The 18,429-nt window shown below is 39.3% G+C and overlaps 1 protein-coding gene across 7 annotated transcripts in view; it reads left to right on the forward strand.

Moving 5' to 3' along the window:
- Nucleotides 1-18,156, forward strand: part of ANKRD28 (ankyrin repeat domain 28) — a 186,195-nt gene extending 168,039 nt beyond the window's left edge. For 5 of the 7 annotated variants that reach the window (XM_027086571.1, XM_027086572.1, XM_027086569.1 and 2 more), the window contains 10 exons: nt 112-199; nt 432-549; nt 1,458-1,677; nt 6,506-6,593; nt 6,683-6,766; nt 7,541-7,686; nt 8,323-8,405; nt 8,849-8,931; nt 10,124-10,215; nt 14,851-18,156. In XM_027086571.1, the coding sequence (XP_026942372.1) occupies nt 112-199; nt 432-549; nt 1,458-1,677; nt 6,506-6,593; nt 6,683-6,766; nt 7,541-7,686; nt 8,323-8,405; nt 8,849-8,931; nt 10,124-10,215; nt 14,851-15,137 (1,289 nt within the window). In that variant the 3' untranslated portion in view covers nt 15,138-18,156. Of the gene's footprint in view, nt 1-111; nt 200-431; nt 550-1,457; nt 1,678-6,505; nt 6,594-6,682; nt 6,767-7,540; nt 7,687-8,322; nt 8,406-8,848; nt 8,936-10,123; nt 10,216-14,850 lie in introns of those variants that run through there. The other 2 variants (XM_027086574.1, XM_027086573.1) reach the window with 2 other exon arrangements.
- Nucleotides 18,157-18,429: the final 273 nt, after the last annotated feature.

Raw genomic sequence — 18,429 nt, forward strand, 5'->3', positions numbered from 1 at the left:
TCAATGAATATTCCAAAATTATATCTAGCAAATGTGGTTTAAGATGGACATTTTCTATTTTATCATTTTATAGATATATAATTGCTGAAATTTTTGAATATCACTTTACAGCAACAAATGGTCATTCGGAATGCTTACGGCTACTAATAGGAAATGCAGAACCACAGAATGCAGTAGATATTCAAGATGGAAATGGACAGTAAGTTTTACTAATTTTTAAATTAGTTTTAGGATGTTTGTTAATCTTCATACCTTTGCCCCCCTATTTTAGTAAGTCTGTCATAGTGTGTAACTGAGTAACATCAAATACAGTTTTTTAAGTATACTTTAAAGTTGCATCACAGAAAGACATGTTTAGAAGGCAGGCCAACACAGTGTATTTTCATGGATGAAGTCTCGGTGGTGACGGAGCTGCTCCTGTTGTTACCTAGGACTCCTCTGATGCTCTCTGTGCTCAACGGGCACACGGACTGTGTCTACTCACTGCTGAACAAAGGAGCAAACGTAGATGCCAAAGATAAATGGGGAAGGACGGCACTGCACAGAGGGGTAAGCAGAAGTGTTCTCGCTTCCTTGCTGAAAGTTTTTATGACCTCATTTTACCTAAAACTGAACTAGGCTGTGTTTATATTTTTCTTCATTTAATTTTTACCAAATAATCTTTACTGTTTCTTTCACTATCTTAGTTTTTGAACTGTAATTTTTAACACCACAAAACACAACTTAATCCAGAGAAGAATAATGTTGGAACAGAATTTTTAAATCTTAGGGGCCTTCCCTGGTGGCGCAGTGGTTGGGAATCGCCTGCCAGTGCGGGGGTCACGGGTTTGACCCCTGGTCCGGGAGGATCCCACGTGCCTCAGATCAGCTAAGCCCATGCACCACAACTGCTGAGCCTGCACTCTAGAGCTCACGAGCCACAAATACTGAGCCTGTGTGCCATGGCTGCTGGGGCCTGGGTGCCTGGGGCCTGTTTTCCGCAATGAGAAGCCTGCGCACCGCAGCAAGGAATGGCCCCTGCTCACCGTGGCTGGAGGGAGCCTGCGCGCAGCGACGAGGACCCAGCACAGCCAAAAATTAATTAATTAATTAATTTTAAAAGAATTTTATAACCCTAAAGCCTTGAGTAGAATTGATGTCAGTTTTACTTTTTCCCATTATCACAACTATTTTCTTATACATTTTTGTCTTAATTTTTTCACCTTTGAAATATTTTTTTGTTGAACTAGAAGTCCCATTATTCCTGGTTTTCATATTTACTTTTATTTTGACAAGGTCACTGCTTTAAATTTTTAAGCCACTTTGAGTAAAAATACTGGGTTACTCAAAATATGATAAATGCCTTGATTGGTGGGAGGACATGGGGAATATGGACTTTAAAATTCGTAATTAGCTATAATTGGCATGGAGTGCCCAACATAGTGTATTCAGCTACATGCAAATAATTTTTCTTTCAGGCAGTCACAGGCCATGAAGAGTGTGTAGATGCATTGCTTCAACATGGTGCTAAGTGCTTATTACGAGATAGCAGGGGCCGGACACCAATACACTTGTCAGCTGCCTGTGGACACATTGGTGTTCTCGGAGCTCTTCTGCAGTCAGCAGCATCTATGGATGCAAATCCAGCCATGGCGGACAATCATGGATACACGGCGCTTCACTGGGCTTGCTACAACGGTTAAGTACACAGACACAGACCCACGTTACCTGCCCGTTATGTACCACAGAGAGACAACTAACTGACACATTCTGACTTCCATGAGAATGATATATTAAGAATAACCTACCATGTAGTTATAGCTTACTCCAGTGCCTTGTCGTGCTAAAGCCAAGATGCTGGTTGTCACAGATGTTTTGAGATAAGCAGTCACTAAGTTTAAAAGGTTTTTAGACTTTTGCTTCAATAAGTATTTTGCATTTTTAAGATACTTTTATAATATTAATTACTTTTATAACATTATTAATATTAATATTATTTGTTATTAATATACTTTTATTATTTCCAATGTCTTTTATATAGTTATGCTTGTATTTTTATTATATTTTTCTTTCTAAATGTACTTGTTATTAGGGGAAAAATGACAAGGTAAGAGAAACAGTGAAAATGTATCATAATCTAGACTGAAATCTGTGTATGTTTTCTGAGCACGTTGCAAGTTAAGATCCTTATATCAACAGTAACATGTATGTTCAACAGTTTAAGGGAATAAAATCCTGGTAGAATAAATCACGGAAGTAGAAACTAGAAACTTGGACACTTTTGTGGTTAAGTGAACTTGGCTGCATGATTATAACAGACTTACTTTTAGCTTCCTGGAGACTAACCGTCACAGTTAGTCTTACAGGTAGACTCATTAAAGGTCAATCAGAGAAGTATAAAGCTATTTTTAAATGATAGATGTGAAAAATGGGATTTGGCTTTTGAAATGTCACTAAAATAATGTAAGTAACAGAGCATATTGAAGATTTGATCATCTTAGAAAACATTTGGGTACGTTATATGCAGTGTTAAAACATCAGTCCTGCCTAAGTGTATGCTTAGGGCTTTATCAGGGATGTGAGGGGTTTTTTATTTGTTTTGAATTTCAGTGTAGCATTCAGGTTATTGATAGTGGTAATAGCATATCTACAAAACTAGTTGACAGTTCTAACAACTTTCCCTCAAAATGTACAGAAAATAGAAATTGCCTCTTTATATAATATCCACTTGCTTAAAAAAATAAGCATAGTGGCTGTTATAAAATTCAGCTGACTGCCTTGCCAGAGAGGAGGTTTCTATCTTTCTGTAATACACTTTTTGATGTGGTTCTTTTACTGGGAGCCATTTTGACAAATAATTGTTGAGTTGTGGTAAAAGAGGAGAAATCTGAATCTTGCAAAATTATAGTTTAAACATTTTCGTAAGCATTTTCTAGATAACAGTATTTTGATTTTCATATTAATTCTTGTATCAGAATTGAGAGCTCTATTCTTTTGCTCTGAGAAAGCTTTGATGTCTTCTTGAGGATTGACCTGTGGCTACATTTGGTCATTTTGCAACTCTGAGTACTGATGGTGCCATAGAAAACTTGAATAGTGAAATATATTGCTAATTCAGAAGCTTGGTTTAGTCAGTTTCATATGTTACTACCTCAGATCCTTAGCCAGAACAGTTTTGAAAACTATAAAACCTTTGGATTTCAACTCTTCTTCCTTTTTCAACTCACTAAAGTTGGTATTTAATGAATATAGCAAAGTTGTCCAAGATAAATCCTAAGTCAAAGAAGATACTGTATTTTGCCATTGAAATTGGTTTGTCTTTATAATGTAACTTGACATCTTACAAGTATAAGGAGAACCAAGCAGTAGGAAAACATCCACAGATAAAACTATTTTGAAACAGACTTTTATTGGTGCTTTTTTTTTTTTTTAAGTCAGTGAGAATTAACCATTGGAAAAATCACACAGTAAGGTAGTTTTCCTCAGGTAGAGCATTTAGTTGTAAAAATACTGCTGTAACTGTCCTTTGGAGAGTTGCTATTTATTATAACATTCCTACCACGTCTTTCCGGAGAACACGGTTTTCCTAAAGTGAGTTTCTTACTCCATCACTGCTGAATTTAGACTCTCTGAGCACGTTGTGTACAAGACACAAAATTTTGCACAAACTACGTGCCTGGTTGCCATTTAAAGATCATAGCAGATGTGTCTAATTTCCAGACTGTAGCAAAATTGGTGATGATTCTGAATTGAGCTGGAAGGAATTAAATGTGTGTTGGCTATATGTACAGACTGTACAGGCAGTGTAAAATTAATACCATATTTACAGCCAAAAGCCTATTTTATAATTTGGCATTCTGAGAGTAGAATATGTAAAATAGTTTTACTTTGACTAGTAATTATTGTACGGCTAAAAAAAAAATTGGAAGCACTCCAACAGGATAGAAAACAACCTTTCTCTCAAAATTAAAATGGAATGATGGCAAAGCTTTAGAAGAGAACTGGTTATACATACCCAACTTTAAAGTTCAGATTTCCAGTTTATGGAGTCATTCAATCACAGAACTAAGAATACTTCCATGATCTCATATGTTCCTTTTAAAAATGTATCAATTTTTACGAAGCTATAAGCATCTTCAGAATATCCCTCTAAAACATGAAGAGACCAGTTTTATCCTATATACTTTTATAAACCAGGACACAAAGTGAAGAAATTTTCGGCTTGACATGACCCCAGTAATGACTGCTGAATCCAGAGCCCCGGGACTCCCTTTTGCCATCCACAGTCTACGCAGACAGTGATTCTCACATCTTTCAGTCTCAGGACCTGTGGCTTATAGCTGTTAGTATTTACTGTATTGGAAATTAGGACTGAGAAATTTAAGGATATTTATTAATTTATTTTAAAATAATAATAAATCCATTACATGTTAATATAAATAGCATTTTTATGAAAAAAACTATTTTTCAAAAAAATATTAATAGAGTGGCACATTGCTTTGATGGCTTGTTAAAGAAAAGAATAATTTGCAGTATCACCCAGCAGCTCCCTAGCCCACACCTTGAGAACTGCTATCTCAGGAAAATAGGAGGCTCTCAAATCAATACTGGACAACTTTCCTTGGTTACTTCTTGGCCATGAGTTAACATTTGGAGAGGGAGAATTGAAGCAGGGTTTCCCACCCTCAGCACTGTTGACCTTTGAGGCCAGATAATCCTTCGTTGTGAGTGACTCGTGTGCATGCAAGAGGTTTAACAGCAGCCCCGGCTTCTACCCACTAGATGCCATAGCCCTTCCCTACCCCATCCCCAGCTGTGATAAGCAAAAATGTCTCTAGACATGGCCAAATGTCCCCTGAGGGCTAAAATTGCCCCTGTTGAGAATCAGGATGAAAGAACTGACAGATGATGGAACATAACCATAGGTTTCCTAAAACATACTTTCTTTTCCTGCTAAAAACAATTATAGGATAAAAATTAAGATGAACTATTGTTTGAGAATGTTAGAGTAATTAAAAAAAAGAGCATCACTTTGTTAGCCAGATGTTAAGCCATGGAAGTAAAGAGGCTGTTTAAGAATCTAATTTACTCCTAATGCACATCCCAAATGACTAACGAAATAAAAGAAGCAACATTTCATTTTCTGCCATTAATACAGCAGTGGGGGTACTTTTACTAAAACTCTGGCTTTGAAAATTGGATTAAGAAAATCTGAGGTTTGAAAATCTCAGGTTTGAAAATCTGAGGTTTTCCCCTGTTTTCAAAGTTGCTATTAAAAACTGTGGGCCTGATACCTATTAGTAATCAATATACTTGACCTTTAACCCAGCAAGATCATTTCCAGAAAATTGTTCCTAGAAATAAATACTTTTTAAGTACTGGAACATTTACAACATTGTTGATAATATCACAAAGAAAAACTAGCAGTCACCTCAAAACCAATAATTAGAGATTAAATCCTTTATGATACATTCTGATACTGTGAAGTTTTTCCAAACATTCAACAATAGGATGTCTGTACATGCTAGTGTGGGAAGATACATAGTTTTTAAAGTAAAAAACAAGTTGCAGAACAGAACATCCCAATTGTGTAAAAATTTTTTAAAAAGGAAGTGTGTGTTTATGTGCATGTAGTTGTATATGCCTAAAAATTTTTTGGAACTCTAAGGTAATAATGGTCACTAGTGGTCACTAGAGAGTGGAACTGGGGAATGGGGTGGGGACAGGGACATGTACTTTTTTCCTTCTGAACGCTTCGATAGAATTTGAGATTTTACCATTAACTCCTTAGTAGAGCCAGAAAATATTCAAATTTTGAAGTTAATTATGCTGCATAAACATATATTATTTTGAAAGTTATACTATGCTATATAGATAGGACATTTTAAAAAATAATGCCCAAATAGCTCTAACTGGTCACCATAGAAAAGAATAATGAGACTAATTTTTTTCCCCCACAAAGTATATATTTGTCATGTCCATAATAAACTGATATTGGACTTCCCTGGTGGTGCAGTGGTTAAGAATCCACCTGCCAATGCAGGGGACACGGGTTCGAGCCCTGGTCCGGGAAGACCCCACATACCATGGAGCAGCTAAGCCCATGTGCCACAACTACTGAGCCCATGCACCGTAACTACTGAAGCCTGTGAGCCTAGAGCCCGTGCTCTGCAACAAGAGAAGGCACCGCAATGAGAAGCCCATGCACCAGCCACAATGAAGAGTAGCCATCGCTCGCCACAACTAGAGAAAGCCCATGCACAGCAACAAAGACCCAACACAGCCAAAACACACACACACAAATAATAGTAAACTGATATTAAATTATCGTAAGAAGCTGCCGTACTTTAGGTCCTGAGGTTGTACATTGAATTCCAAAGTGCCTAAAAATGTGATGTTTAATGGGTTCAGGGAACTGATTACTTATAGTCCATGTAAAGCCTTATCTGTAGGGATATGTTGGTGTGTATGGGCACCTCAGTATCTTTTTTGGATTTTAATATCTGATCCTCATTTACTTATTTAGGTCACGAGACATGTGTAGAACTCCTTTTAGAACAGGACGTTTTCCAGAAAACGGAAGGAAATGCTTTCAGTCCATTGCATTGTGCTGTGTAAGTAAAGGCAGAATGAATCGGATTTGGTTTGAGTGGTTGAGAAATACACCATGGCTGTGGGAGTGATCACCTTGTTACCTTCACAGGATAAATGACAACGAAGGTGCTGCTGAGATGTTAATTGACACGTTAGGCGCCAGCAGTGTGAACGCCACAGATTCAAAAGGAAGGTAGGAAGTCAACCATGTAGGAAATTTTAACTACTAGATTAGTGTGGAAGAATTTAAAGAGACCCCATTATTAACTAAAAGTTGATTTTATATTTACAAGTATAAATTGTTACAAAATCCTAATTACATTCTCATTATAAAAGGCTTTTCTACCATGACTTTTAGCCAGTCTTCCTGGCTAAAAGATTTCCCTTGTTAAAGAAGATGTGTGTTGGGGCTTCCCTGGTGGCGCAGTGGTTGAGAGTCCACCTGCCAATGCAGGGGACACGGGTTCGTGCCCCGGTCCGGGAGGATCCCACATGCCGCGGAGCAGCTGGGCCCGTGAGCCATGGCCGCTGAGCCTGCGCATCCGGAGCCTGTGCTCCACAACGGGAGAGGCCACAACAGTGAGAGGCCTGCGTACCACAAAAAAAAAAAAAAAAAAGATGTGTTTGTTACCCAATGACTCTTTTTAGTAAAGTTAACAGATTTCTAAATAGGAAGAGTCCAGCTTTTGTAATAGATGGCAGTATTTGGGTCAGGATTTATTTCTTTCAGAATTTCCTTTAATGATGTAATTTTTTTGGCAATTTCATAATTTATACTAGTTTAATTAAGGGACTTCTATATTATCAGAAACACAAATTTTTGTGGCAGGAGTTAGTAAGCTCCCCCCTTTAAGCCTGTTTGTATCCAAGCAATGCCTAGTATGTAAACCCTTGAAAATTGCTTTCATAAATTAAAGAGTATACAGTGCACGGATTTAGTCCAGTCTTCCCATTTCTCTGTGTGCAGAACTCCTCTCCACGCGGCCGCCTTCACAGACCATGTAGAGTGTTTGCAGCTGCTACTCAGCCATAATGCTCATGTCAACTCTGTGGACTTCTCTGGGAAAACACCTCTCATGATGGCTGCAGAAAACGGACAGACAAATACAGTCGGTAAAAAAACTGCTTAAGGCTTTTACTATTCTAAGTGTGGATATTGCTTATGTATAATGTAGCTCCCATCTGACTCTAGTTCACTGAATTTTGCATTAGTTATCTCACCGCTTCTGAGATTTAAAACCTTTTACTTGCTTATACCCACGTTTTCATTTAGGCCCACAGTATTTCCATTTGCCCTTACTGATTGAATAGTGACGTTAGCAGGCAGTGTTAGGATAGTGGTTAAGAACCCTGGCTCTGGAGTCAGATCGAATGTGGTTCTAGATCTGCCAACTAAGCAACCTCATGCCTCAATTTTTTCATCTATAAAGTGAAAAAAATAACAGCATCTACTTTGTTAGGGTTGTTTTGAGGGGTAAATAAGTTACTATAAATCCAGAACACTTAAAACAGTCTTTGAAATTTAGTAAGACCTCACAAAAGGAATGTTAGTTGCTGTTGTTCTTGTCTGTTACTTATACAACAGTATAAAAATATGGTATAGACCTTTATATTACAGTGTGTTTTTTGCACTTAAGATTTTGCTAGAGGGATATTTTTCCTTTCTGTCTTCATTTCTCTACAGTGAGTTATTAGTAATCTGAGGTGTATGTTCATAAGCAAAAGAGTTGATACAATTTTTCCTCCCAGAGATGCTGGTCAGCAGTGCTAGTGCAGATCTGACTTTACAAGATAACAGTAAAAACACCGCCCTCCATTTGGCTTGCAGCAAGGTAGGTACACATCTTAAGGATATATTTTCATTGTTAATATCAACAGTGGCATTTAAAGTTTTTCCACTTAACTAAAATGCACAGAGCTAGGGACCAAACCTCTCTAATAATCACTGACATCAGATTTCTTGGGAAAAAATACTGATGTGTTAAGCACCGTGGTATATGAAAGTTTCCAGTAAGCCAAGTAAGTTTTGGACCACAAGCCTAAACGTAATGATTGTCTTTCTCTAATCTCTCTGATCTTCAATATTCCTGTCCTCTTCTGTAACCCCATTACACCAACACATGTTTGGGCAAATATTTAAGGCATTAGCCAAGAAAATGCATGGCATATGTATGGTGATGTATGTGTTACATGGACTAGGGTTGGGGTGTATTGAGTGTATAAATTTATCTTTAATGGTGCTGAAGTTTTTAAGAGTTATTTGCCATAATTTTAGGGTCATGAAACTAGTGCCTTGTTAATACTGGAAAAGATAACAGATAGAAACCTCATCAATGCAACCAATGCAGCTTTGCAAACGTGAGTACTTTCAGTGTCTAGTGTAAACCTTGTGACCTATAATTATAAAAATGATTAATGGGGTTCTTTTTTAACATGGGACCATTGGAATCAGTCTATCACAGAAGCAGTTAAAAAATAAGGAACAGTTCTTATAAGTGACAAAACTCATTTCTAAAATCATCATAATTAAAAGGCATATTGCTAAAAAAGCTTTTGAATTGAAATGTGTTGTTTCTCAGTCCAGTTTTATGGAGGAAAGTAATACTGTTCTGTGTATTTTATGGCAACCAACTGGAATAATACATTATTTGACACTAGCAGTAAATGAGGCAAAAAGTTTTATACGTGTCTGTGAGCTAGAGAGATTTCAGAAATAATCAAGTTCTAATTGTGAACCGCCAGCCTCCAGGTGACTCATTAAATCCTGGATCAGTGTCTCCCATTGTCCTCTCTCCATTTTCATTTGCTATTCTACTTTGAGACTTAGTAAAGAGAAAAACCTTATAATACTGGTTTCCATTCATGTATCAGTCAGATCCCTTAAGGGTCCAAAAATGAGTCATGGAACCTGTAAACTGTTTTCAGAGCCTGTTGGAATTTGTGCTGTTGCAATTTACAGTTTTTATTGTATATTCTATTATACGTGTTTGCCAACCACATTTCTTAAAACAACTTAAGAAGACAGTTTATCAGTATCCATTCAACAATATCTGCTCCACTGCCCTTACCCCCACCCAGTCCCAGAGAATTTCTAGTTTACTTTCTTCTTCTATGGATTTGCCTTTTTAGGTGCTTCATATAAGTGGAATCATACAACAGTTGTCTTTTTGTATCTGGCTATTATATATAATGCTAAATAAACATTGGTATACAGAAAAAAAAAAACAAGGCAGTTGAGTTAGTAAAATCTCTTCAAACATTGAGTCTTGAAGGAAACTCACAAAAGGGTTTGGTGAAGGTGGAAACCTGTTGATGGGCCCAGTGCTGAGCTCAGGTGCATGACGAGGCCTGACAGTGCACTGCACACTGGCTCTGCCGTGGCCTGCTCCCATCTTCATTGCTGTCAGGACCACGGGCCTCCAGTTTGCATCTCTAGATCTGCACAGCCAAGCAAAAATGGTCTTCAACAACCAGGATAGAGAGAGTGAACGAGCACACACACACATGGGCGTGCACACATGTACATGTACACATATTTTTTTCCCTCCAGACCTCTGCATGTTGCTGCCCGAAATGGGCTAACAATGGTGGTTCAAGAACTTTTGGGGAAAGGAGCAAGTGTGCTTGCAGTAGATGAAAATGGTAAGTAGCTTCTGTGATCTCTTTCCTTAACCTGTTAGAAGCTTTCATCTTTCGATGATCCATATTTGAAGTAAAGTAGACTTGGATATTTTTTATTGGTCAAAGAGAAGAGCTGAAGTTAATACTGACTAGAACTTATACTTTGTGGCAAAGGGAATAAGGGCAAGAGAAGCAGGAAAAGTCCATCTAACAGGTGAACTTCTGAGTTTCATGTATTTATTAAATCAGAGTTAGGGTTTACTAACTTTGGTTTAGTTATCTTAGTATTCAAAGAATTTGTTCTGTCAACAAATATTTATCAAGGCCCTTACTTAAATGCCAGGTTTTGTCTAAAGCTAATCTTCCCACTTATGCACTAGGTCCTATCCTCTTTTGCGTACTTGAGACTGTCACTTTAGCAATGCTTTGCTTTCGTGTCCTGTAATAATGACTTTTTTGTAGGAATCTTTCTAGATTACTCCCATCAGCATAAAAACGTTATTTCTCTCATCTTAAAAAATCTCTCATTACTCCCACTGCTCCTACCAGCTGTTGCCATATTTCTCTGTTCCCCTTTGCAACACAGTTACTCAAAAGTTGGCTCTCCCTCTGTCTCCACTTCCCCTTTTTCTTGCTCTTGTGAATCCCCCCTGGTCAGGCTGTTACTCCCACCGCACTACAGAACGGTTCTCAGCAAGGTCACCAGTGACCACTGCAATGCTAAGAGTCACCTCTCCTTTCACTTGACACATCAGAATTTCACACAACTGATTATTCCTTCTTTAAAAATAAGAAAAGGCTTTTAATGTGGAATTGAAAACATATGTGAATAAGGGATGTGAAGGTTGCGATTTACCATAGCTAGTGTCTGCTGTTCCCCCTCAAAATCTCCATACTTTCCATTGTGCTGCACACTGTTCCCGGGATCAGCAGGTACAGATCTTTCAGGGCAGGATAAGAGGGAGAGTCGGAGAGAATACATATGATTTGATTATAATATCCTTCTTTAGGATATTCTTCTTTTTGTTGTTTATTTTATTTTATTCATTTTATTTTTGGCTATGTTGGGTCTTTGTTGCTGTGAGCAGGCTTTCTCTAGTTGCGGCGAGCGGGGGCTACTCTTTGTTGTGGTGTGTGGGCTTCTCATTGCGGTGGCGTCTCTTGCGGGGCACGGGGGCTTCAGTAGTTGTGGCACGCGGTCTCAGTAGTTGTGGCTTGCGGGCTCTAGAGCGCTGGCTCCGTAGTTGTGGTGCACAGGCTTAGTTGCTCCGCAGCATGTGGGATCTTCCCAGACCACGGCTTGAACCCATGTCCCCTGCATTGGCAGGCGGATTGTTACCACTGCACCACCAGGGAGGTCCCTAGGACATTCTTCATTCACAAATGCCTGGTTCCTTGAATTGATAACCAGGTGAGGATTTGTAACTCACTACTTTGTTGGTTAGATTAAATAACCAGATTTACTGGAACTGAAAATTTTTTGTTTATTTTTTATTTTACTCATTTCTTATTGAGGTATAACTGACATACAGTATTATATTAGTTTCAGGTGTATCCCTTTTTCTGGATAAACTTTCTTTACTTGGCTTTCAGGACTCCACATTTTCTTAGTTTTCCTCCTACAGTACTAGTTATAATTTCTTGGGCTATCCCCAGCTTGTTAATATTGGAGGGCTCTTGGACTTAGTACTCAGTTCTTTTTGCTTTCCCTACGTACATTCACTCCCTGGGTGACCTCATCCAGTCCTTTGGTTCTAAACACTACCTCTGTGCTGAGAATTCCTAAATTTCTGTCTCCAGCTGCCTAATAGACAGTGGATGTCTAGTACACATGTCCAGAACTGAACTGATGGGCCTTTCTCTCCCCCTCTGCCAAGCCTGCTGTGCCCACAGCCACCCTTGGCTCAGCTGGTGGCCGTTTCCATCCTTACAGTTGCTCCTTGACCCCTCTCACACCCAGGGCACAGTCCACCAGCATGTACTACTGACCCACCTCCAAAGTATGTTCAAAATATGCCCACTTTTTTCCCTCATCTACCACCCTGGCCACGATCCTTTCAGAATACATGGGAAGATGCTTCCCTCTGAATCTCAGTTTACTGAGAACCCTTAAATGATCTCCAAGGCCCTACTGGGTCATCCCGCTCGCCATTACCTCTCCCACCTCATTTCCTACTCTTCCTCCATCGTCGCATTCTGCTGTGGCGGCGCCTCACACCAGGGATGTGCATGCATTGTCATGTTTGTTCTGGCTGCTTCCTCTGCTTGGAGCACTCTGCCCCCAACAATCTCTGACTAAACCCTTCACCTGTTTCCAGTCTTAACTCAAATATCATCTCTTCAATGAATCCCATTCTGACTACCCTTTTTATACTGCAGCCTGCTGCACACCCCCCATAGCATTTTCAGCTCTTGCTTAACCTGCTCTACTCCTTCCTCATTCTTTTTTCCATAGAGTTTATCTTCTAACATATGAGGGCAGGAGTCTTTGTCAGCTGCACTCACAGATCTACTCTAAGCAGTTAGAAGAGCGCCTGGCCATGTGGGGCTCAGTGAGTATGTGTTAGGTGATGATGTGCCGAGAACCGTGCTAAATCCTGCAGATACAGTGTAGAGTAAGACAGCCTACTTCCTTGAATGGCAGTGCATATAAACAGGCTGTCACAAGGCCCTTGAAGTAGTTCAGTTAGAATAACCCTAGAATGCCATGAGAGCTATCGGGGAAGGCATCCCCCAAAAGTGCGTTCTGAGCCAAAATCCAAAGGACAAGTAAAAAGTGGGGAGAAAACTTCTTAAGCAGAGAGTGTGACGTATTTAGAGATACAGTGCAGGGCAGCTTGAGTACTGCGTTACACCAGAGTCTCTTAGGTCAAGTGGCAAAGGATCTGTGTATCAGGGAGACAGCAGCTAGTCTGAAGGGGAGCAAGCCTAGACTAGGAAACAAGTTCACAGTTAGGGGTGGAAGGAGGGGGTGGGCAGAATTAAGGCAGAGACATTGGAGATGAAAGGACGTTGACGTTTCTAGAGCCCTTTTTTTTTTTTTTTTTTTGCGGTACGCGGGCCTCTCACTGTTGTGGCCTCTCCCATTGCGGAGCACAGGCTCCGGACGCGCAGGCTCAGTGGCCATGGCTCACGGGCCCAGCCGCTCCGCGGCATGTGGGAGCCTCCCGGACCGGGGCACGAACCCGTGTCCCCTGCATCGGCAGGCGGACTCTCAACCACTGCACCACCAGGGAAGCCCTCTGGAGCCCTTTTGATGGAACCCGGGGAGGGAAGAAGTCGCCTGCAGCCTGGCATGGGGTGATGTGGCGGGGGAAGTGCCATTGTTTAAGATGAGAATGTAGGAGGAAGAGCTGGGTTCAGTTAGGGACATGAGAAAAGTTCACTCGAAACTCCAAGTGGGTAACTGGATGTAGATATATGGATCTGGAGCCCAAAGTCAGCAAGATCTAGGTTGGACATAGAGATTTGGGAATCATTAGTAAAATGTAGTCATGAAATCCATAGAAGTGAGTGGTATCACCCACTAAGATAAGTGCAGACTCTCCTAGCTATAAAAGAAACTTTCATTATCAGTAAATTACATTTCTGGAAATACAGCAACTGTATAGATTAAAATCAGGAGCCTAAATCGCTAACTTGTATAAGATACTTGGTCACATTGTGAGGCTCTAAATCAATAGCCAATAGGCAATCTTTGTTGATCATTTTCAAGGTTTTATATAGCTTTTCCTTATAAAGAGATGGAAGGGATAGTATAACAGATGATAATGAAGGTCGCCTGTGACCTGATGTCTTCTGACATACTTTGCAATGTGAAATAGTAATCACGGTCCAAAGTTGGCAAGTCATAGTAAGTACCCATCTTATTTTACAGTCAGTTCTAACCTTCACATTAATGATCCAGTTATAAATTGCTCCAGTAACAACAGAGGTTGATGATTAAATTAGGCTCTATGTTCTTACCATCTTCTCTCCCTACCCAACCAAGTGTTTCCTTACTTTGTTGTATTGATACTCTGTGGTGCCTTAGGGCTAAAGTCAGTCTTCTGCTAAAGAAGGGAACATATACAAAGGAAACATTTGTTTTGACTTAGGAGCTTTAAACCTGTTTAGTTTATCTGTTTTTCTTCAGTGGACTGTGACCCTAAAAGAAAAGTTAATTGATGGCCATGTGTCTTTCATTGAACAAGCATCTTTTGAGCACCTGCTCAGAGCCTCATTCATGAATCTGTGCACATTTAGGCTTCTCAGCATGTAAGCACTTACAGAACGACAAATTAACAGTAAGACTCTCCCACCATTCTGAACAAAGATTGGTCAGTCTGTTTTTTTTCCCCTTATTCTAGTCTGATATTGTCTATGAATCTGGATGGATAGAGATAAGTTGTGAGATAGTGGAGGAATCATCCATCCTGGGCCTCAGTTTCCTCTGCTATAATGTAGTCTGTTAGGTCTCCTCCCACCCTAGATTTCTATGACGTTCCTCTTTCTCTACTTATTGGAAAGTTCTGAGTCATTCCAGTAAAACCAATTTACTATATAAGCTAGGTAATTTAAAGTATGTGTAAAGTTGAAGGCCTTTAGGCTTATTTCCTTATGTTAGTGAAAAGAGTCTTAGGATGAGTAATTTTTAAATTTTATCTTTAATTCTAGGCTATACCCCAGCTTTGGCCTGTGCTCCCAACAAGGACGTGGCTGATTGCCTCGCTCTCATTTTGGCCACCATGATGCCTGTCTCATCAAGTAGCCCTTTATCATCTCTGACATTCAATGCCATTAACCGTTATACAAACACCTCAAAAACAGTGAGCTTCGAAGCCTTGCCCATCATGAGGAATGAACCCAGCTCCTACTGCAGCTTCAACAACGTCAGCGGGGAGCAGGAGTACTTATACACCGATGTGGACGAGCTCAATGACTCCGATTCGGAGACCTACTGACCGGCTGAGCCAGAGGTCCAGGGGGGAGTTCTGGCACTGACGCTTCAAACTGTGCTTTTCAGGAAAAAGGCACTTTCTCATTCACGTACAAATTCAGCCTAAGAGGAAAGATGACAGAGTGGGCGAATAGAAGAAATGCGGTAACATTAGGAAGAAGAGTTTTAAAGGCAAGTTTTGCAAAAGGAACTTCTAGAATCTTGAAATAGACTTGACCAGAGGAAAACACTTTGATGGCACATTGCTTTGTGGAATTATGTAATTTGGTTTTGCAGTGCCAGGAATTACTTGGGACACTGTGTACCCTAATCTGCTCACACAAGCAACACTATGGTGAAAGAAGAGATAAAGACACTAGATTTCAGTTTTATCAGTAAAACTACAACTAAATTTAAGGGCAATAAAAGTTTGGTACAGTAGGCATGATGTGCACAGCAAATTGCCAAAGGACCAAATAACTCAAAGGGTTGTAATAGAATGCCACTTTGCGGAAGCTGGAGCGGGTGAAATGAGACATTATCTAAACCAAACTTTAATATTTCTGAAAATGAAGCTGAGATTTGGTTTTAAATGTTGATTTTTTTTTAAGAAAACATCTGAAAGCCTTCTAATACTGTATTAAACCATGAGAGAAAGCAGATGTATTTTTACATTTTTTTTTCTTTTACATAAAAATTTTAAAATTCCAACTTTTATAATATTAGAATTGAAAACCAGCTGATTGGGTGCAGTCAGGGTGAAAATATTTGTGATGTAGACATGATGTAGATTGGGGTCGGGCTATTGTTGCCCAGTTATGAATGGTTTAGGTTTAAAATTGAACTATTTTTGTTTGAAAATGTAAAGAGTTTCCTAGAAGAAGGAAATTTCATGAAATCAGAAAGTATATGATTTTCACCCTATTGCAGCCAAGTGGTCCTGGGGAGTGGAGTTTTCAATCTCACTACTTTGGATGGTACACCTTCATCGCCTGTGTCACCCTTGTGCCTCCACAGTGGATTGGGGGATTTTTGTTGTCATTGTTTAGTGAAGAATCAAAAAGAGAAACTCCCTTGTTATTCATAAGTTAACGCCATCAGGTTTGGAAGGCATTTCTATATTGGGCAAGGTTTAAAATACTAAAGCCTTTAGGTCTTATTGACATTTAAAGTAGGGTGTTTATAACATGCTACTGTTTAGGGAAGGAAGCAATTGCCTGCCGAATTGGAAGACTGCCTTTTAAGTAACAAAAAGAGGGGGGAGAGGCTGATGTTGAGGCTTTTAAATAACAATTTATATGGGTCTGCTTTTACTGTAACTGTCACTTTCCCAGTGAAAATGATTTCGCATATGTAGGGGGTCTTCCAGGTCTGGGTAGAGTTCCATAAATTTTCACAAAATGATACCCAATTTCATTTTATTCTTTTTGTATTGTGAAACTGGAAACTTTATGACATTGTAAATTATCAGCTGGTTTTTCTGAATATAAAGTGTGAAAACACAGAACAGTATTTTGATCTATTTGATAATTTTGTGGGTTTTTGAAGAATTAATGAGCATGTAAATAGAAATAGTGACTGCTTGAATACTGTATTTACTTGCACTCTTTCAGTACATCAAGATTCCTGTATATTTTAGAGTATAATAAAACACAGATGTGAGTTGTATTTAATAATGTATTTGTATCTGTGCATATTACCTAAAAATCTATAAAGTTTCTAGGGCATTGACTACTAGATTTTAAGCATTTTTTTCTAAAGTATTTACAGAAATTATAAATGTAATCATCCATCTTTTCTTTATAATATAAAGAAGTCATAATGGACCCTTCCTAATTATTAGTGGTAGGAAGGTGAATATGCATTTTAAAGACAGCAGACTACATTTTCTATTGTACCTTTTGAAAAAAAGAAAAAAACTCAAGAGGATTCTAAAAGTATACATATGTGTGCTTTCTCTTTCCTTTTAGGAATTCTCTTCTGAATTCCCTGAGGGAATTTTCTAGAATCTCAGAATTGAAAGAGACCTGAGGTTCATCCAGTCTAACCTCTTAACAAATACAGGAGTCTCTTCTACAAGGGTGATCTTTCCACCTTGAATACTTCCAGTGACTCTACCTCACCAAGCAGTCCATTCAGTTGTTGAGCAGCTCCGTTAGAAAGGTCTTCCTTAGGTGGAGCTGAAGCCTCCTTCCCTCCTGGGAACTTCTGTCCTTGGGCCCTGGTCTGTCCTCCAAGAGAAGGCTGAGAACCTCGGCAGGATGTCTTACGCCGTCTGCCGTGTCTTCTCTTTTGCAGGCTATTTGACTTGTCTGCTGAAGTGATTTCCAGAAGGACTCATTAGACACACTGTTAGATTTACCGCCTCTAATGAAACCCAAGGTGTAGCTATAAAGTAACAAGCTGTTTTTAATTTATCCTCACACATACCGGAATTTAGATCTTGCATCATTTTATGTAAATGATGCCATGACTGGAAATACTGGTGAGGTGGGTCTTCCGAATCACTTGCCCACTAGGAAAGCTATTCCATTGCTCTGTGATCCCATTTTGTGATAGTCTATCCCCCAGCTTGATCGACCACTTCCTTTGGTCGGCACCTGATGAGGGGAAATCCCAAAGTACTGTCCCGAACAGTATTTTAATGGCACTAGTATTGTTGGGGGAAGCACGTGGACTGCTTGAATGAAGGGACACAGCGCCAGTGAGTTCCTTTATAGTTACACCTTGTATGTCAGAGGCATTCAGGCCCTGTTCTGTAGTACTTTTTATACCTGCACAGAATAGAAAAGCCTGTTTGCTTTTTTAACTTCTGCATGAAAGATGACATCTGAAGTATCTGCTATGTATTATAATACCAGCTTCTGTTGTAGAACTACTTTTAGGGCAGTGGTGGTAATAGCAAATGATCTCCTTTAATAAGACACACAACTCAAAACAGTGCCATTTAGTTCAGGATATCTCTAAGTGTAGCTGTCGGTTTGGGGTTTAATTTGGCTTATATTGGACCTTTTAAATGAAATAAAGTTTTTTAATGCAATAAACCAAGTGTCTTTCATGTACAAACTTCTTTTCCCTTAAAATATCTGATTAGTGTTCAGTTGTAACTGGTTTTTACCTTTCCTTAGAAACTTACTGAATTTTCGATAAAGCTGTTTTACAATTTAGATGAACCTTTCTAAATGGGCTTTTCAAATACAGTTATTCAACAAATACTTACTGCTTGCCCGCTATATACTTGGGGATGGGAATGGGCAGAAAGTGAGCCTAGAAATTGGGATCTTGTCCTCTCGGAGCTCACAATTTCATCATGGAAA

This window comes from Aethalodelphis obliquidens, unplaced genomic scaffold (genome assembly GCF_003676395.1).
Source record: "Aethalodelphis obliquidens isolate GAN/ISIS:26980383/991018 unplaced genomic scaffold, ASM367639v1 scaffold56, whole genome shotgun sequence".
NCBI lineage: Eukaryota > Metazoa > Chordata > Mammalia > Artiodactyla > Delphinidae > Aethalodelphis > Aethalodelphis obliquidens.